At 61.2% G+C, this 18995-nt stretch overlaps 2 protein-coding genes across 8 annotated transcripts; both read left to right on the plus strand.

The window, feature by feature from the left end:
• The first annotated feature begins 49 nt into the window (after positions 1 to 49).
• TRIM35 (tripartite motif containing 35) lies at positions 50 to 5099 on the plus strand. 2 transcript variants are annotated; one of them, XM_074921113.1, is made up of 7 exons: positions 50 to 256; positions 932 to 1379; positions 2357 to 2488; positions 3013 to 3243; positions 3391 to 3413; positions 3884 to 4005; positions 4400 to 5099. In XM_074921113.1, the coding sequence occupies exons 1-7, from the start codon at positions 174 to 176 to the stop codon at positions 4963 to 4965; spliced, it is 1605 nt and encodes a 534-aa protein (XP_074777214.1). In that variant the 5' UTR covers positions 50 to 173; the 3' UTR covers positions 4966 to 5099. The 2 variants fall into 2 exon arrangements, with proteins under 2 accessions (XP_074777214.1, XP_074777224.1); XM_074921123.1 differs by having other exon boundaries at positions 51 to 256; positions 2393 to 2488.
• Positions 5100 to 9791: 4692 nt separating this feature from the next.
• Positions 9792 to 16031, plus strand: STMN4 (stathmin 4). 6 transcript variants are annotated; one of them, XM_074921156.1, is made up of 6 exons: positions 9792 to 9916; positions 13058 to 13115; positions 13529 to 13624; positions 14303 to 14511; positions 14685 to 14876; positions 15380 to 15821. In XM_074921156.1, exons 2-6 carry the CDS (start codon positions 13103 to 13105, stop codon positions 15521 to 15523), a joined length of 654 nt encoding a protein of 217 aa, XP_074777257.1. In that variant the 5' UTR covers positions 9792 to 9916; positions 13058 to 13102; the 3' UTR covers positions 15524 to 15821. The 6 variants fall into 6 exon arrangements, with proteins under 6 accessions (XP_074777257.1, XP_074777248.1, XP_074777266.1 ...); XM_074921147.1 differs by having other exon boundaries at positions 14306 to 14511; positions 15377 to 15821; XM_074921165.1 differs by having other exon boundaries at positions 9793 to 9916; positions 14306 to 14511.
• Positions 16032 to 18995: the final 2964 nt, after the last annotated feature.

Raw genomic sequence — 18995 nt, forward strand, 5'->3', positions numbered from 1 at the left:
GCACCAGGAAGGCTGAAGGCCGGGGGGGGGCCGAACCGGGAGAACCTCCGGGGCGGGGCCGGTGGAGTGGTGGGGCCGTGCCCGGCCGAGAGCCCTCCCCGGCGGCTGCAGCCCGGCCCCCGGCCCGCCCCCCCGGGTCCTCTCGCCGCCGCCAGCACCGGCCGAGCCCCGGGATGCTGCAGGCTCCTGCCAGGACCCTCCACCGCTCGTCGCGGCGGAGGGGCCGCTCCAAGCGCTACCACCCGCCCTCGGCAAGGTAGGACACCCCCCCACCGGCCCCGTTACCCCCCCGCCCCGGGACCCCCCCGTGCACGGGCAGCGGGGCAGCGGTCCGGACACCGGGGCTGCCCTGTGGGCTGAGCCCGGGCACCGGAGCTCTCCGGGGCTGGGAGTGCGGGTCCGGGCACCTGGGTTGCCCCGGGGGTGGGGGTCCGGGTCTGGGTGCGGGGATGGGGGTCCGGGTCAGGGCACCGGGACAGGGCCGGCGGTGGGGGTCCGGGTCTGGGTGTGGGGGGGTCCGGGACCGGGCACCGGAGCAGCACAGAGGTTGGAGCCCCGGTCCCCGGGGCTGCCCTGGGGGTTGGGGTCCGGGTGTGGGGGTCCAGGTCCGGGTCCCGGCGGCTGCCCCGGGGGTGGGAGCGGGTGCACCGGCACAAGCCCCGCGCAGGGTCCGGCTGCCCCCCCCGGCCCCTTCCCCGCCGACCAGCCGCCTCCCGGCGCGGTGGCCGGAGCTCGCCCGCCCTTGGCGACTGGCAGTGGCCCGGGACCGTGTCACTCAGGCGGGAGCCGGCCCGGGGAGGGAGCTGCGGGGTGAGTCACCGGCAGGAAACCGATTGCATCAGGATCGGGGCTGTTTTTCCGGCCGGGGCTCCTGGAAAACCCCGCTCCGGCCATCCCCCCCCACCGCCTCATCCATCCCTTCTCTCCCCAGCGCCATGGAGAAGGGAGCCAGCCCCTCGACCAGCAGCTCGGTGGCCTTGACCTCGTCTTCCACAGCCACTTTCAAGGAGGAACTACTGTGCCCCATCTGCTACGAGCCTTTCCGGGAAGCCGTGACACTTTGCTGCGGCCATAACTTCTGCAAGGGCTGCGTGAGCCGTTCCTGGGAGCATCGGCACCACGTGTGCCCCGTCTGCAAAGAGGCCTCTTCCTTCGACGACCTGCGCGTCAACCACACGCTCAACAACCTGGTGGAGATGATCCTCAAGGAGGAAGGGCAGCGGCAGGGCCGGACGGTCGCTCTCTGTCCCCTGCATCACGAAGAAGCCAAACTCTTCTGCCTGGAGGATAAGGAGCTGGCGTGCTTCATCTGCCAGAGCTCCAAGCAGCACGAAGGGCACAAGATGCGGTTGGTGCAGGAGGCGGCGGCGGATTTCAGGGTGAGGGTCGCTCTGGGAAAGCAGGGAGGCACCCCAACATCTGGAAGGGTGCAGCTTGTGCAAATCCCCGGCCCAAACTTGCCAGCGCATGGTTTTGGCTCGTGGTTGTAAACGCTGGCATGCCAGGACGGGGTGAAAGATGAAGCAGCCACGCTGCCAGGGTGGGTCCAAATGCTCTCCCTGCCTAATAATTACCCAGTGCCACCCGTCCCCCCAGGCACGGCTGTTTGCCCTGCGGGAAAGGGGAGCAGGGTGATGCTCCCAGGGGTTTGGAGAGTGGCCCAGTCCCCACGTTTCCTCGGCTCGTTCAGTCCTTCACCGGGTTGGGCTGGATCCGGCCACGCTGGTTCCAGCAGGAGCTGGTTATTGCAGCAACGCCTCGGGGTTGGGGGCGGATTTGAGGTGGGGGTTGCACAATTCCCCCAGCTGGGGAGGGACGTGGGATGGGGAGACAGCCCTGAGCCTCGTGGGGATGGGCCATGGCTGTGCAGGGAGGAGGAGGAGGAGGAGGAGGAGATGGGTTCCTGCGGGCCGCCAGGCGTTGTGCCAGGACCCGCTGTGTTTCCCGGTCGGCAAAACAGCCGCTGCCGCCCTGACTCAGCCCACGGAGGACGAGCCAGATTTTAAATGTCGCGGGGCAGCCGTGAAGCTGCTGTTCTGCCAGGCTTGGCAGGCTGCCTGCAGTGCTGAGCCTCCCTGGGAGCGGGGCAGCGCCTGCCTGCAGCTCCGGGACAGGCAGGGACTTGACAGTGTGTCTGTAAAAGGGCTTAAAAACAGCGTGGGGGGAGGATTCACCACGGAGCAAAACTCTTTAGGGGTGGCGTGTTTGCGCAGCCCCATGCCCAGCTGAGCCTGTGCAGCACTGGCAGACCTCAGCCGCAGGAGGGGAAAGGGTGGATTGAGCAAGGATCCTGCTTAACCTCGTCCTACTGGGTTTGGGGCTCTTTGTCTTTCCGCATCAACAACCCTGGGCGTAGCTTTGCAAGGGTCCTGAAGGCGTCTCCTCCCCGCAGGCCAAGCTGAAGAACATGGAGACCTCCCTGCGGGATAAGGTGAAGGATTTTGGGGCCGTGCATCGCTCCTACGAGTCCATCTCCAAACACAACCAGGTGCGTGATCCCTTCTGGCAGGGAGACAAAGGGCTTGATCCTGATACGTGTGTCCAAATGCGTTTACACACATCCACACACCCTGGGTGGGAATGTCTGGAGTGGAGCGTTGCTCCATCCCAGAGTGAGGAGAGCGATGCTGGGGGCAGGAAGGCCTCAGATTACAGAATCTCAGAATCACTCAGGTTGGAAAAGCCCCTCGGGATCATCGAGTCCAACCCTCAGCCCAACTCTACAAAGTTCTCCCCTACCCCACATCCCCCACAGCTCATCCCAACGGCCCTGAAACCCCCCCAGGGATGGGGACGGGGATGGTGAGGGGAGGAATTGGGGACCAGGGTGATGGGGCTGTGCCTGCTGTGGCAGCAAGGACACTGATTTTGGGAGCCTGATGTGGTCCCAGCGAGTCCCTGAGCGCTGGAGCTGGGCAGAGGGCTCCGGAGGAGCATTTAGGGGGAGGATTTGAGGAACCTGGAGGAGTTGTGGTCTCCAAAGGGAGGTGGTGACATCCCCGCGTGGGGCAGGTGGAAGCGACACGGCTGGAGGAGCAGATCAGGAAGGAGTTTGAGAAGCTGCACGAGTTTCTGCGGGACGAGGAGAAGGCGCTGCTGGCCCAGCTGCAGGAGGAGACGCGGCGCAAGCACGGCCTCATCGAGGGCAAGATGAAACAGCTGGCAGAGGAGAGTCGGGCCCTGCTCAATGAAGCCTGTCAGCTCCGGGCAGACCTCAAGGAGGACGATTACACCTTCCTCATGGTAAAGCCCCCTTGGGGTGCTCACCCTCACTGTGGCACCCTCCTGCCTCTGCTGGGCTGCAAGCAGGGCGATCCTTTGGGGGTTTGAAAACCCCCATGAGCCCTTCAAAGCCAGGGGTCTGATGCCTGGTGTCTCCTTCTCTTTCAGGCCCACAAAAACCGCAAGCGCAGGTAAGTCCTGGTCCCTGATGTGTCCCCTGCCCGGTGACACGGGGTGGCTGAGCCTCTGTGTCGCCTCCCTGGGGCTGAGTGGCATCTCCTGCCCAACTGCAGAGTGGCATCTTTGCTCCAAGCAGCTTCCTGTACCAGTGTGTCCCCTCCGGGTCTGGGTGCAAGGTTCTGGGGGTCCCCAAGGCCAGGCAGCACCCCTGGGTGCCTCTGGGCAGGAGGTGGGGGGCACACGTGCGGGAACAAAGCAGCATTGCTGGTCTTGGGGGAAGCATTAAAACCCTGATAGTGGGGGGGGATTTGGTGCTGGGACCCTCCTGGGATGATTCACCACCCTCCTGGGGTGAGAGCAAGGTTTGGGAGATGTGGGGTGCTGGTGGGGAAGCCCCTGCCACAACATGGGGTTCCGGGAGACACAGCCTGGCCCCTTCCTTCATCCTCTGCCCCATCTTCATCGTCTGCCTCTGCCCCAGGATCGCCTGCACGGCCGAGGAGCCGGAGGCCGTGTCCTCAGGGATGCTCCTCAATGTCGCCAAGTACCTGGGCTCGCTGCAGTACAACGTGTGGAAGAAGATGCTGGACATCATCACCGTAGGTGAGGTGCTGGATGCCCCCCAAAACGGGGTTGTCCCAGGGCTAAAGCAGCTTTTGTGGGGGACTGCCCCCGGGGGTGGTGGGTGCTGGAGAGAAGAGGAGTGTGGAGCTGCCACGGCTGATGGGTTGGGGTGGAGGGTTGGAGGGTGTAAAGGGCGTTCTGGGGCACTTGCACCCCAAAAGGGAAGCGCTGGGGGGTGCGTTTGTCTGTTGTGAGCTGAGGGAGGGACAGAGGGAGGGACAGAGGGGCAGAAGGAGGAAGGGGCAGGAGGAGGTAGGGACGGAGGGATGGAGGGAAGGATGGATGGAGGGATACCTGCAGGGCTGTGGTTCCCCCCATAAGCTCATGCCCCCTGCAGCAAGCTGGGCTCCTAACACCCATGTCCCCACCACAGTCCCCTTCAGCTTCGACCCCAACTCGGCGGCGAACTGGCTCTCGGTGTCCGAGGACCTCGCCAGCGTCACCAACGGGGGCTACAAGCTGCTGGTGGAGAACCCCGAGCGCTTCACCTCGGCCCCCTGCATCCTGGGCTCCTGCGGCTTCTCCGCCGGCTTCCACACCTGGGAGGTTGACCTGGGTGGCATCACAAACTGGCGGGTGGGGGTGGCCCAGCCACGCGGTGGCACCCACTGGACCTTCCACCACGACGCTCGCTCCGGGTTTTGGTACATTTACCGCCTGCCCGGCAAAGACGGCGAGATGTGCCGCGCATCCAACACGGCGCGTTCCGAAGCGGCGCTGGGCGACCTGAGACGGATCCGGGTGGAGCTGGACTGCGACGAAGGGGAACTTTCCTTCTACAACGCTGACAGCAAGAGCCACATCTACACCTTCCACGAGAATTTTGGGGGCACCGTCTTCCCCTATTTCTATGTGGGGGCCGTGCCGGCGGGCGCCCTGCCCGAGGCGCTCCGCATCTGTCCCCTCCAGGTCCGCATCCACGAGGATGTCCCTGTCTAGCGGCCACCACCTCCGCCTGCATTTGGGCTTCTCCAGATGCTTTTCCAGCCTTCCTCAGAAAAAAAAAAAAAAAAAGAATTTATATATGTACTGTCTTTTTTTTTTTTTTTTTATCATTAATAAACATTCTGCTCTGCTGATATGGCTCTGCACTAGCTCCTTCCCTGCCCCTCTCCATCACGGATCAAAGCTGGGAAATCTTCAGAGAGAAGTTATCACCCTGTAATAGGGGGCTGTAAATAGTAAATTAAACAATCTGGGGGGTTTTCAAGGGTGTGCAAGGGCTGCAGCTTGCAGGGCTCTGAGTGTCCCTGCAGTGGGTAAAGCGGGGGACAGTGGCCTTTGCCACCAGGGTCAGGAAAATCCCCTATGGCTTGGCTGGATGCAGGCAAGAAGTGTGTGTCTCCCCTCTCCAAGAAAAAAACATAGATAGTAACATCCTCAGGAGTAACAACCCATCTCTGAATCTTCTCCCCAAGACTTTACCCCTCTGAAGGGGTTTTCTGTAAATCCCCAGCTCTGGGAGTCAGGTGATGATGTGCAGTTGGTGTTTGGAAGGTGGAGGAGGCTCAGAGGTGGGATGGAAGGAGACAAAAAACACTGTTTGCAACCCTATCCTGGATCTGGCCCGGTATTAATCCTGCTAAAAAAGGCGCTTTTTTTCCTCCATCCTGGTGAGCACTCGGGGATTAAAGACGACACCCTGGGGAAGAGGAGGGTGCCTGGTGGGCCGTGCTGCCCTCACGGCCCGGCTCAGCCCAGGACCTCGCTGGCAGGATGCTGATATTAACGGGTGGTTTCCATGGTTTCTCACCGTTTGCATCGGATGCTCCTTAGGAACCAGAGCTGGCGGCAGAAAAACAAAAGGGAGATGGTGGAGGCGTGCGGTGCGGGGGCGACCCCGGGGGTCCTCCGCCTTCCTTCCGTCGGCTGACGTTATCTTGTTTCCACCCCAGCAGCCACAGATACAGGGAAAGGAGGAAAATCGACCCGAGAATCCCATCTCCCTACCTGCGCCTTACCCCGACGCTGCCCATCACCCCCTGAAAAGCTGGCGCTGCCTGGAAATTTGGGCACCCCCGGGCCAATTTGGGTAGAAGTATTTGGGAATGAGAAAAAAAAACCAACAACAAACAAAACAACTGGTGAAGCTCTTTGAGTTGCCGGTTGGAGCAGGACGAGGCGTTTGTTGGGTCCGAAGGGAGCGTTTCCCTCCCGGAGCAAGGGCCTGGTGTAAAAATGGCCATAAAGGGTGAAATGAAGCATCGCTTTGGCTGACGAAACTGCAACATTTTGACTTTTTCCCGACTCGTTTGGTGAAAAATTGGTTTGCGGGAAGCCATGTGAGTTAATGTACTGGTGGGCTCCCTGAGACTCTGCGTTTTTTAGTGTAATAAATGGTACCTGCACCTTCCCCTGAGCTTAATTTCATCCCCACGGAGGCAGAGAAATGGCTTTAAGTGGAAACCTAAAGCCTGCAGCCATGGGCGATGTCTCCCCGGGACTGAGCGTTTGCTCGCACATCTGACATCGGAAGACAAATTTGGGGAAGACTCCGGTAAGGGGGAGGCGGATTTTGCGTGGGACCCTCCTTTGCATCCTTCCCCAAAATCCCGCCTGGGACACACCAGTTACTTGCAGGACCTTTTCTGAGCTCAAATCTTCCTCCTTGCAGCAATTAGAAGCATCTCAGTAACTATTATTATTTTTATTACCATTATTTTAGCATCATTTTTGGCTGCTCCTGCTGAGGAAGGGAGCGATGGGTTGCATCTCCTGCTCCCTGCGGGCTGTCCGGACCCCGATCCCCATCCATCCCGATGCTTGGGGGGCGGGGGGGGCACTCACGCTGGGTGGGTGTGGGGTGCGAGTGGGGCTCCCCAGCAGCTGGGTGGGGAAAGGGGGGGGTGAATCCAACCGGGGGAGGGGGCTGGGGTTGCTGTAATGAAGCCCCCACCCCACCCCACAGCATTCTCCCCCCCCCCCCCCCCCAATTATAGGGACGGGCGATATTTCGGAGAAGCAGGCGGCTCTCCCATTGGCTCGCAGCGCGGCGATGATGTCATTTTTGGCCAATCCGAGGGAGGACAGCATCTTTTCCCCGCCCCACCCCACCACCCCCCTCCCTCGCCGCGGGTACCAGCCAGCGCTGGGGCCGGTGCATCCCGGAGGGGTAGGGGGGGCAAGTGAGGGGACACCCCCCCTCTCCAAAAAAAACAAAAAGAGGTTTCCCGGGGTGCGCAGCCCGGAGGATGGAGGGGCCTGGGGACGCATCCTGCACCCGGGTCCTCAGCGCTGGGACAGGCGGGTTGAGGCTAAAACCTGTGTCCCGGCTCTTCCCAGGGCCAGGAATTTTCTGGGACAAGGAGGATCCAAACCTGTAGGTCTTCTTCCTGAAGGATCTGCGGATACTGAACCTTTGCGGGGAGGTTGGAGATGTCCTGGGAGAGGAATCGCGGGAGGGGGATGCAGAGCCCACCTCCAGCCCCACAACCCTCCCGAGCACGGCTGGAGGTTGGGAAAGATCTTGGGGAAAACACCGTGTAGGCTCACCCCATCTTTGGGGTCTCCCCCGGATGCCTGGACATCCCAGGACGCACGGATTTTCCCCGTGGGACCATCCTTGTGGTCCAACCCAGGACCACAGGCTGAGGATGGGTCCTACCCCCTGTGGAATTTTTATTCCACCTCTCCCATCCGGATGCCTGGGAAGGGTTTGGACGCTGGCACTGGGATGCTGAGCAAGTTTCCCGAAGCCGGAAGGCTGCAGCCGTGGGAAGAGGCAAACCCTTCGCCTCCCGTGGCCTCCTCTCGCCACCGGGGCTCTTTCCTCCCCAGCATCAGCCTGGCTCCATCTCCAACCTCTCTCCTGCCACCTCCCGTGCCCCTGGTGCCACGCCGGGCTGACCCCAGGGGGGGGTTGGTGGGGACACTGTGGGTGGGAAAGGGGTGGCCCATGGCAGCCCGCAGTCCCCATCACCCTGGGTATCTCCCAAACCTCCTTGGCCTCCTTTTTCTGTTTAATTTAGACCGGCACATGCTGATGGAAAAATAACAATTCCCAGCGTTGGAACAGCCAGGAGGCTTTGTGGGGTGGAGGGGGACGGTCCTTAGGGGTGGAGGCCACCAAGTGTCCCCAGAGCCAGAGGGGCTCCAAGAGCTGAAACCAAGCTCCATCCCCCCAGATATTGGTCCTGTGGAGCTGGGAGACAAGGATGCACCTCCCCATGTGTCCCCCCCACCCCAACATCTCCCCCTGCTCCAGCAACCAGCCACGCAGCTGAACTGTGGCCCCCAGCGGTGGGTAGCAGGGAGGGGTTTGTGCCTTGAGCCTGGACCCCGGGGAGATCAAAGGATCATTTGAGCAGAGGCCCTTGCACCCCCCCGCCAAGGGGTGCCACGTGTCCCAGTGCCAGCCGCAGCAGGGACCGTCCCACCGCCACGCGGGTCCCCACAATGGCCGTTTGTCCCCCGCTTGGCCCCTGGGTCTTGACTCTTTCCTCCCCTTGGCTCCTCTCTCTCGGGGCTGTGCTCCTTTCCCTCTGCAGCTCCTCGCACATCCCAAGGGCATCCAACCACAGCACCCACCCCTGGGTGGGCACCCAAAGCTTGGGGGGCTCCGGCGCGGAGCTTGCGCATCACCCGAGCATTCGGGGATCCCTTTGATGGGAAGTGGCATGTTACAGTCACCCCGCCGTGAGCTGAGCGCCTGGGCAGCCAGGGTGAGGTTCATGGTTGGACTGGATGATCTCCAAGGCCCTTTCCAACCGAGATGATTCGGGGATTCTGGGAGCTGCGGTGTCACACGTGCGATGACACCCTCCCAGTTTCCAGCTGGGTCACCCCATCCTTAACCACATCCTGAGGCCATGGGCTTTGCAAAACCACCCTACATTTGTTTTCCAGGGGGAACCACCTCCCCGCAGCCACCCCAATGCTCGTTGCGTAACGGAGGAGACCAGTGCCTAAATAAATCCGCACGGTTCCCCGGAGGTGCCGGGGCTTGTGACCACCACCAGGAGCAGCTGTCGGTGATAAATAGGCCAGGGTGAAGCTGATCTGGGGGAAGGAGAGTCGGTTTATAGGTAGGACGCAGCCCTACGAGGTGTCCTAGCTCTACCGGGGCTCCCCAAGGGCTTCCGCTCGCCCCGGCATCCGCAGCGGCATCGCACCAAAATAGTTTTGGAATCTGGGACTCGGCCTCTGCGAGCTCCCGCGGTGCCCAAGAAAGGAGGATAACGAGTCCCCACGTGCCTTTGGGGCTGGGAATGGGTCACATCCGGACACCCCATTGCTCCCCAGCGTGCAGAGGTCACCCCCTACCCCATGTCAGCGTGGAGGGGAGTGGGGCGCTTTGGCCCCATTGGAGATCCACCAGGGCCCCATTAAACCCTCCGAGTCCCCTTCTTTGTCACTTTGTCACTCTCCAGCTTTGTCCTGCGCTGGCAGAGCCCAAGCCTCCTTTCCACCATGCGCTCAGCCCTTTCAATCCATCACTCACCTCCTTGAACCCCCCAAAACCCCCTTTTTCGGGCCAAATTCTTCCCCTCGCCCCCCCACGCCCTCCCCGTCGCCTCCAGCCCCCCCTTCGCTTTTTCCCCCTCTTTTTTATGTGGGGTTTGGTTGGTGGTTTTTTTTGGGGGGGGGGTAATTCCCCCCCCCTTTTTTTTTTTTCTTTTTCTTTTTTTTTTTTTTTTTTTTTTTTTCTCCCAGGCCCAGCCCAAAAATAGCTGCTCGGCGTGATGTCACCGGGCTGGTACCCGGTTCGTACAGTCCCTGGGCCAATCGGCGGCAGCGCTTGGGCTGCTCCAATCGCCGGCCGGGGAGGTGATGTCATGGGGAGGGGGGGACACTGGGGGCCCCCCGGGTGGGATGCTCCGCGCAAACCCCCCGCACCCGCGTTAAATGAGCCCGGAGAGCGTGGAGAAACAGCCCAAGCGCCGGCGGTGGGGTGAGTGTCGCCGGGGCCGGGGGGGTTGGTTAATTGGGGAGCGTGGGGGGGATGTGTGTGTGTTTTTTGGAAAGCGAAGGGTTGAAAAGTTTTTCGGGAGGGGTTTGGGGGGGGAGGAAATTTTTCCAAGGGGTCCCTGGATGTTGCTTTCTGGCCGCGACACCCCTCTTTGTCCCCCTTCCCACCCCTCCAGCATCCTTCTCGCCGGGGCAGCCCCCAGCCCAACCTTTTGGGGTTCTACCCCGGTGCCCCCCCGAATCCCCCCCGAGCAGGCACGGAGCTACCCACGCCCACGGTGCGGGGGATGCAGGGATGGGGCTCAGCATCCTCTGTCTCGCCTCGCCCAAGCATCCCGGGGCGGGGGCGACTCAGCACCCTCAACATCCTCAGGACACCCGGGGGGGTGCGTCGCTTCGCCACCCTCCCACCCCCCCTTTCCAAAAGTGGGCTCAGGGGCGCGGACCCCCCGCCGGGGGGGCAGGACCAGGCTGAATTATTGATGGTGCAGGATGCTGGCGGAGGTGACCTACTCTCACCAAACGCTGAAACATTTATTCCAAGGCGGGGGGGGGGGGGGGGGGGGAAACGACGGGGGGGGGGGGGAGAAGGGAGGAGACGGTTGCCATCCTGCCTCTCCCCCGGAGAAGAGTGGGGGGGACAGCATCCATCGCTTCGCAATCTTCGAGGGAGGGCGCAGGGCCCCCCCCCCTCCATTCCTCCATCCCCTCCCTCCATCCTTGGGTGCTTCTTCCAGGGAAGGGGATGGGAGATGGGGAGCGGGGGGCGGGGGCGGTCCCCACCATCTCGGGGGCTCTACAGTGGCGATGAGGGTGTGAAAGCGGGATGCAGCCCTTTGGGGGCCGGATCGCCCCCCCACACCACCCCCCCACCCCGCCACGTGTGCCTCACCCCGTGCGGGATCACTCCCGCAGCCTTTCTGCGCTGGGGGTTTGAGCGAGGTTTTAGCCTTGGGAGGACAGGTTTTAGCCTGGGGGGGGACAGATTTCAGCCTGGGGGTGACAGCAGTGGCAGGGACCCAACCCCACCCCTCTCCCCATGGGCTGGGTTGGGGGGCACCGGGGAGGGAAGCAGAGAGGGAAAGGAGCTCAGCAGGGAGGGGGTTCCCTCTTGGAGGAGCCCCCCAACACCTTGAACAGCATCTTCATCCAGCGAGGAGGAGTGGGGCTGGCAGCCCACCACCCACCTCCGCCCCAGGCAGCAGCACCCCCGGGGATAGACCCCATCTTCACCCCCATTTTGGGTCTGACGGGGGATTTCTCCATTTTATCCTCCAGCCGGGGCGTGAACGCCACGTGGGGGCTGGGAGAAGGGTTTCTGGGTATAAAATATCCCCAGGTCCCCTCTTCCTCTGCAAACGCAGGGAAAATGGAAATTTGGGGTGGCAAGGCAAGGAGCAGGGAGGGGGTGGGAGGAAGGCAAATGCTTTCAGCCGCCTGCTCGCACGCAGGCAGCTTCGAGCTGGGCTCTCCGAGCTCCTGGCACAGCCTCGTGTCGGAACACGAGCCATCAGAGCATCCCCACCCTGCCTTGGCACCGCGCTTGGCAAGAGACGCCGAGGGCAAAACCCCAAAGCCTTTGGGTGGGGGTACACCCCTGGGTAACCCCCAAACCCGACCAGCTCTGGTTCTGGGGGGGGGGAGGGTGTCACGTAAAAAAAAGAGGGGGAGCATCTCTGGGGAAGGTGGCCCCACATTTTCTCCCCGCTCCCCCCTGGCAGCGGCGGGGGCAGGTTATTTGCGTGATCCCTGTGTCAGATCCCAGCAGGATGGGGGATGAGGGATCAGGATTTTTTGGGGACACCCCCCCAGGTCGAGCTGGGTTGGGGTATCTCATGGCTGGGGGAGCTGGCAGCCCCCGGGTGCCCGTGGAGAGCATCACCCCTTCCCGGGGGGGCCTGCAAGGATATAACTCTCCCTATTTTAAAGAAGGGACATTTTTTTTCCTCCCCCATAGGAACAAACCCCATGAATAATCCCCCAAACCAAACCCAGCCCCGGCTCTGGCACAGCTGGGAAGGACATTTCCATCGGGAAACCCCTCTGATGCCACCGACACCCCATTTGTGTCCCCCAGACACCCTGGGAAAGGGGGATCGTCCCGGTTTATCTGGGTTTTAACGAGCCTCTGGGTGCTGCTGCCCCCGTGCCAGGTCCTGCGCCCACCCCGAGGCTCTGTGCCCTGGTGATGGGGGGGGGCCCGAGGGTACCCCCACGCCTGAGCTGCAGCCACAGGGACCCCCACAGAGGGTCCCGGGGGGATGCAGGGGAGGGTCCCGGTGTGCCAGCGTGCAAGGGGCAACCTGGGGGCTGGGGGTCTCTAGACACGAGTGGGGGTGGCAGCAGGGGTGGGGTGGGGTCGCAAAGGGGTCACACTCGTTTGGGGGGGGGCTGGTGCGTGTAGGTGTGTGCGTGTGTGTGCGTGCGTGTGCGTGTGTGCGTGCTGCTCCTGGCACATGTGTGGGTCGTGCAGACGTGGGGCAGCCCAGAGTGGGAAGGGCTGTGTGTGTGCCAGGCACAGCCCCCCGCCTGCTGCCATCACCCCAGTGCCTGCCCATCACACACCAGTGCCTGCCCATCACACACCAGTGCCTGCCCATCACACACCAGTGTCTGCCCATCACACACCAGTCTGTGCCCATCACACACCAGTGCCTGCCCATCACACACCAGTCTGTGCCCATCACACACCAGTGTCTGCCCATCACACACCAGTCTGTGCCCATCACACACCAGTCTGTGCCCATCACACACCAGTGTCTGCCCATCACAGACCAGTCTGTGCCCATCACACACCAGTCTGTGCCCATCACACACCAGTGCCTGCCCATCACAGACCAGTCTGTGCCCATCACACACCAGTGCGTGTCCATCACACCAGTCTGTGCCCATCACACAACTGTGCCTGCCCATCACACCAGTTTGTGCCCCTCACACCACACCAGTGTGTCCCTGTCACACCAGTCTGTGCCCATCTCACCAGTGCATACCCATCACACCACCGCAGTGTGTGCCCCCCCAGCCTCCCCAGTGTCCGCGTGACGCCGCAGGGGCCAGGCAGGGCCAGGTGATGTCCCCAGCCCCTGGGACACCCCACCCTGACCCGGGCTCTTTCGTCCCCCAGGCCCCAGGAACACTCTTGCTGCAGACGCCCGCGGATCTCCACGCCATGACGCTGGCTGGTAGGGCACCATCACGGGGCCACACGAGGGGACAGCACGGCTTGCCCAGCCCCTTGTACCCAACCCTGGCACCTACCCCACCCTGGGGCACCCCTCGTTTGAGCAGGGCCCCATCCAAACCGCCCCGGGGATGGCTCTGCCCGGGGCTAACCCCTGTCCCAGGATGCTCACGACATCCCAATGGTGACAGGTCATGAGTGCCATAAAGCACCCCAGTGCTGCGTGCCTCAGTTTCCCCTTTCCATGCCTTTCTTCCCCCACCCAGATCACCCTGCTCACAATATCTGGGCAAACTTTGGTGCCAGATGCCCTCCCCATCCCAGCCCTTCCCTGGCACGTGTCAGCTCTGCCACGGATGCCTGGCAGGACCCCCCCCCCACCCCTCTGACCCCAATCCCACCATCTCTTCCCAGCTTACAAAGAGAAGATGAAGGAGCTGCCTCTTGTCTCCCTCTTTTGCTCCTGTTTCCTCTCGGACCCCCTGAACAAGCCGGCGTACACGTATGAAGGTAGGAGCCTGCGGCCCACCCACGGTCGAGGGGTGCATGAACTGGGGGGGCTGCAGGTCCCCTCTTGGTATGAGCGAGGTCACCCTCAAACCGAGAGAGGTGGCTCTGCAGTGTGCTGGCACTGGCTGGAAGCAGGGGGCTGGGTTGGGCTTTGGGGGGAGCTTGGGCAGCCCCAGAGCCCCCTTCTGCCGCAGCTGCACTTCACGAAGCGCCAGGCGTGGGCTCGGTATTTTTAGACAGACAGTGCCGGGTGATTCAGACTGATTCATGTCAGCGAGTCCAGAGGCAGCAGCGGCAACGGAGGAGGTTGCCCAGCCGTGGGGGGCTCCTTCTAACTACCCTTGGGGGGGGCCTTTGCCGCTGGAAAGGGGCTTCGTGGTCCCATTCCCAGTCCCCAAAGGAGGACTGAGCTCTGGCCTGCTCCCTCGCCTCTCCCTCGGCAGGATCCCCAGCCCCTCAGCTCGTCCAAATATTCCCAGCTCAGCCCCTTTGATGGGGGTCTTGGAGTCCCCACCCCAAGGCTGAACCACAGGGGTGAATTCAGGGTGTGTGGATTGGGGTGAAACCCATGGAGATTAAGGAAGGTAGTGGCCCACTGGGGGGGTGGGACCCCAGGATGGTTTGCTCGAAGGGGTGGGATGCACCCATGCTGGCGCTCAGCCTGCACCCCTCTCCCAGCAGACACTGTAGACCTCACCTGGTGCGTCATCTCCGACATGGAAGTCATCGAGCTCAACAAACGCACCTCGGGACAGTCCTTCGAGGTCATCCTGAAGCCTCCCTCATTCGACGGCATCCCCGAGTTCAACGCCTCCCTGCCCCGGCGGCGTGATCCGTCCCTGGAGGAGATCCAGAAGAAGCTGGAGGCGGCAGAGGAGAGGAGGAAGGTGGGTCTGGTGGCTCGTGAACCTTGGGGAAGCGCAACCTTGCACTCGGGGTTCTCGCTCAGCAAGGTACACCCACTTTTGGGGGTGTCGCTGAGTTTGGAGAGGGTGGTTTTGGCCACGATGGGAAGGGCCTCATGGTCCCCATGGCCATCGTGTCCGCTTTGCCTGTGCAGTACCAAGAGGCTGAGCTGCTGAAGCATCTGGCGGAGAAGCGGGAGCACGAGCGGGAGGTCATCCAGAAGGCCATCGAGGAGAACAACAACTTCATCAAAATGGCCAAAGAGAAGCTGGCGCAGAAGATGGAGTCCAACAAGGAGAACCGCGAGGCCCATTTAGCGGCCATGCTGGAGCGCTTGCAGGAGAAGGTGAGGCCCTGATGAGGAGGGTGGAGGGACATGCTGGGACACTGGTCCAGGAGGGTGTCACAGGGCACTTGGGCACCCTGCATGGCTCTTGGCGTGGCATTACCCCCTGGGGACACCACCAAAGTGGGAGCTCCCTCTTCCCTTCCCACCCTGCAGCAATACCCAAATGCAAGATCCCACCCGGGGTGGGGGGGTCCTGCCTGGGGACCCAGGGAGCCCGATGTGTCCGTAGGCTCACGAGCGGTTGGCGGGTGGAGAGCTGGGACCCATATCTTGTCCACAGACACGCAAAGCCTTTGCTTTCCCCACATCCCACCCTGATGGCCTTGACGCACCGCTTGCAATTTTCCCACCTTCTGGGTGGCAGATCTTGCCCCAGTGCCTTCCCCAGAGGCCGTGGAGCCGTCAGCTCCCTGGAGGAGCTGGAGGGGCCCGTGCTACCATGCTAGGAGATGCTTCCACCCTGCCAGCCTGTGCAGACCTCTTCTCTCTCCCCGAAGCAGGTCTGTTCCCAACCTCAGCACGGAAGGTCCCACCCTCACCACCTCCAGCTCCCTCCAAAACATCCCTTCTGCAAGGAGCTCGCCCAGTGCCCTTCTCCAAACGCCTCAGCTAGCCTTGGGTCAGAGGCAGAGAGCACGAGATAATGAAGGACAATCCGAGCTAACCCCATCTCCTTGGGGCTCCCGGTCCATCCCGTCTGGTTGACGTCTACCTCCTAGCTAGAGGGCGAGGACAATCTGTCCCTGAGTGCCTCCACAGTCCTTAAAACACCCCAGGGGAGGAGAGGACGCTGTTGACCCATCGGTGGTGTCCCTCAGGGGATGAACCTCACGAACGCCCTCGTGCCTTCGAACCCCTCCGAAGCCGCTGGCCTGACCGTGGGGACCCCGAAGTCCGTCCAGCTAATGCGTGTCCCCCCCTCCTCCTTCCCTCCTCCCCCCCCTCCCACAGGACAAACACGCGGAAGAAGTGAGGAAAAACAAGGAGCTCAAGGAAGAAGCCTCCAGGTAAAGAGGCGATGGTTGGACTGACAGCTCCGGGGAGGTGGCGGAGGCTGCCGCAGCGCAAGGTCGGATGGTGGAAGGGTGGACGTTCCTCTGCTTTCTTTGTTCGTGAATGTAAAGAGTTGACAAGTGAAGCCATCCTATTCGTTTCGGGGAGGGTGGGGAGGGAGGAGAAAGGAGGGAGGGTGGGCGGGAGGGTGCCGGCTTCGGGATGCCCATCTCCTCGGTGGGTCTCACGCACCACCCGTCAACCAGGTCCAGAGGAGACAGCCAAGGGCTGGCAAAGCGGAGGAGGTGACCCCCCCCGGGGAAAAGCCAAGGGGGGGACGGAGCAGGTGGGGAGGGAACGGGGTGGGGGGGAAATGTGCGTCGTGTGTGACTTTAATTTAGTGCTGGGCAGGCAGGGCGGGCAGGTGGGCATCTCTCTGACTTCTTTCTTCTCCCCCATCCCACCCCATCGGTGGGCAGCGGCATCTCTTGGTGTCCCTCCCTCCTTTTTTCCTGCCTGGACTCAGGACCTCTTGCCCAGAGTGGGTGTTATTTGCCCATAGACCTTACAGAACCATTTTGGGGAAGGGGGAGATCCCCCCATTGGAAGTGGTCAGAGAGTGAGGCTCACTTGCTCCAATGGCCTTATCCAGCTGTAGGAGATGCTGCTGATCCTTTTCAAGGGTGAAGCTGAAAATCCTCGTGACTTCCCAAAGAGCTGCTTTTTTTTGTAAGAACCTCCTCAGAATCATCTTTGTGGGAACTCTTGGATGAAATCCCCTTTTCTGCTGTGGAGCAGCTGGAAAGCCATCAGCTTTTAGAGGTGGCAGCTCAGAGGGTTATTTGAAAAGGGAGCTCAGCCCCATGGAGGGAGAGAGCAGGAGAGGAAAACGGGGCAGGGCTGTGGAAACGGTGATGGGAGGGACGGGGAAAAACAAGAGGGAAAGAGGAGCTGGGGGAGCCGAGATTTGAGACAGAGGTGGGATGGAGATGCCTCTCTGGAGAGCAGGAGAAGACAACAGCCTTAGGGAGCTCCTGGGGATGGCGATGGCACCTCCTGGTGACCCCAGGGCAGTAGGGGGCCCAGTTTGGGACCCACCAGCAGCTCATGACCAGCCCAGGAGGTGCTTTGCCGGAGCTGCTGTGCATCTCCTGGGTGATGGTTGCCTCCAGGGAGGGTGAGAGAAGCAGAGAGCTTGCAGTGAGATCCCTTCCAGTGGGAGAAAAAGGAGAGTCTGCTCTTGCTGGGGGCTGGGTGGGTATGTCCCCTCCTCTCCCAGTTGCCAGCAGGCAGTGGTCCCAGTGCTGCCCTGCCCCTCACCAGCCTCCAACCCTGATGCTAACAGAGGGTTTGGTCTCCACTATGGCCAGATAAGGCTTTGAAGCTCCAATTCAGGTCTGGGGGGAACCACGTCTCTTTATCTGTGCTGCAAGATGCTCGCCTGCACCCTGGAGCCCCTGGGGGGGGGGACACCCGCCCTGGGGGGAGATCATGGGAGAGGACGGCGGGCAAAGGAGACGGAGGGGGCTGTTCTAGCTGTGGCACGAGCTGTCCTTTTTTTTGTATACAACAGTTGTAAATAAACTGCCTTGGCATTTCTTTCGTTTTCTCATGATCTGTGCGGTGTTTTGTGTGTGGGGTTTTTTTTTAGAGGGGGAGGGGTCATCCCAGTGTCACTTACACTGGGTCTGTTTTACCCCAGTGCCCCAGACAACCCCAGCCTGGTGGGGTTGCAGCAGATTTGGGCTCCTTTGGCCCTCCAGCACTACCGTCCCCTTGCACCCAGCCACACACCCCAGGCTCACCCTGTGCCCCCGCGGGGCACACAGAAGTGATGTTCTGGTCCCAGAGCAAGGAGCTGGAGCCAAATTTCAGCCATGTGCTGGGAGACGAGGAGTTGGCCAGCACAGTGAGGAAGCATGGAGGCAGCTGGACACCTTTCGAGATCTATGCTGAGGCCAGATGACCCCTCAGTCTATCCATGGAGCAGGCAACAGTCAAATGTCAGGTCCTCAGGGCCAGAAGAAGAACCAGGGGCTTTATTTTCCAGCCCTAAGGAGGAAACAGCACCAATTCCTCTCCCATCTTTGTGCAGCCTGAGAGATGTGATGGCACCAAAATTTAGGATCAGTGTCCCAGAAGGGCCAAGTGTCCATTCCTTCTGGGCCAAGGAGGTCCTCCCTGACCTGATTGTCTCCAGTCTGGGATAAGGAGGCCCCCTCTGATCCTGGGAAGCCTCGGAAGATGGGTGTCCAACCAAGGAGCTGGGGGGTCCCATGGGTGTGGGATTTGGTGCCAACATTAATAGAAATCCCAGGAGGGGATTCAGACCTCCCTGTGAACACAGCAGCCCTGCTCAGGAGTCTCCGTCATGCCCAGGGGTAACAACGAACGGCCACATCAAAAGGGACCATGTGAAAAAAGACATGGAATCAGTGTTGAGGTGGCAGGGTCCACCACGGTCATACAGACTGGTGGTTCATGAGTTGGCAACCCTCAAAAGCCTGGTGGGAGAGGACCTGAGGACAGCAGAAGAGCTTGTTACGCCCAAGAAGAGAGGAGAATCCACAGGCTCAAGAAGAAGGTAAGATGCATGCAGCTAGTACAGATGATGGCAAGAGGAGACCTGAGGCTGACCATCAGCAACTGGTAGGAGCTGGGTAAAAGTGCAGCAAATAAAATTCTGGTTTGTTAGGTATTTCGTATTTGAATAAACAAAGAATAATACAAAGAATATTGTTCTGCCCTAGGACTCTGTGCCATAGCCCACACCAGCATGTGTGTGGACATCAGCATGGGCATGAGGGGACGCGGGAGCCACGGCACAATAGAAAGAGCGACCCAAGCTGGACTGAGGATGAAGAAAATACGAAGAGACTAAAAGACTTTCCTCAAAGAGCATTAAAAAGCACACACAAGTGTTGAGGAGGGTAGCAGAGAAATGGGGGAGCAGAGCCAGGCTCTCCCTGGGGACAAGGCAGCAGGTGTCGGGGGGGAAAAATGGGGCACCAGGGTAAGAAGATGATGACAGGGGCACAAGTGATGGCATCAACACCATCAGGAGGAGGTTGTTTGGAGGAGACTCTCCAAAGAGGATCAGGGTGAGACCCAACCAGGCAAAGC

This window comes from Athene noctua, chromosome 1 (genome assembly GCF_965140245.1).
Source record: "Athene noctua chromosome 1, bAthNoc1.hap1.1, whole genome shotgun sequence".
NCBI classification, from domain to species: domain Eukaryota; kingdom Metazoa; phylum Chordata; class Aves; order Strigiformes; family Strigidae; genus Athene; species Athene noctua.

What these genes read in the sequence shown, in the direction of transcription:
- TRIM35 (XM_074921113.1), top strand. Translation starts at nt 174, where the DNA reads ATGCTGCAGGCTCCTGCCAGGACCCTCCACCGCTCGTCGCGGCGGAGG. An exon ending in AGGCGGCGGCGGATTTCAGG is followed by an intron (nt 1,380 to 2,356) that starts GTGAGGGTCGCT and finishes CCCTGGGCGTAG; the next exon opens with CTTTGCAAGGGTCCTGAAGG. An exon ending in CACAAAAACCGCAAGCGCAG is followed by an intron (nt 3,414 to 3,883) that starts GTAAGTCCTGGT and finishes CCTCTGCCCCAG; the next exon opens with GATCGCCTGCACGGCCGAGG.
- STMN4 (XM_074921137.1), top strand. An exon ending in GCCGGCGTACACGTATGAAG is followed by an intron (nt 13,625 to 14,302) that starts GTAGGAGCCTGC and finishes CCCCTCTCCCAG; the next exon opens with CAGACACTGTAGACCTCACC. An exon ending in TGGAGCGCTTGCAGGAGAAG is followed by an intron (nt 14,877 to 15,376) that starts GTGAGGCCCTGA and finishes CTCTCCCCGAAG; the next exon opens with CAGGTCTGTTCCCAACCTCA.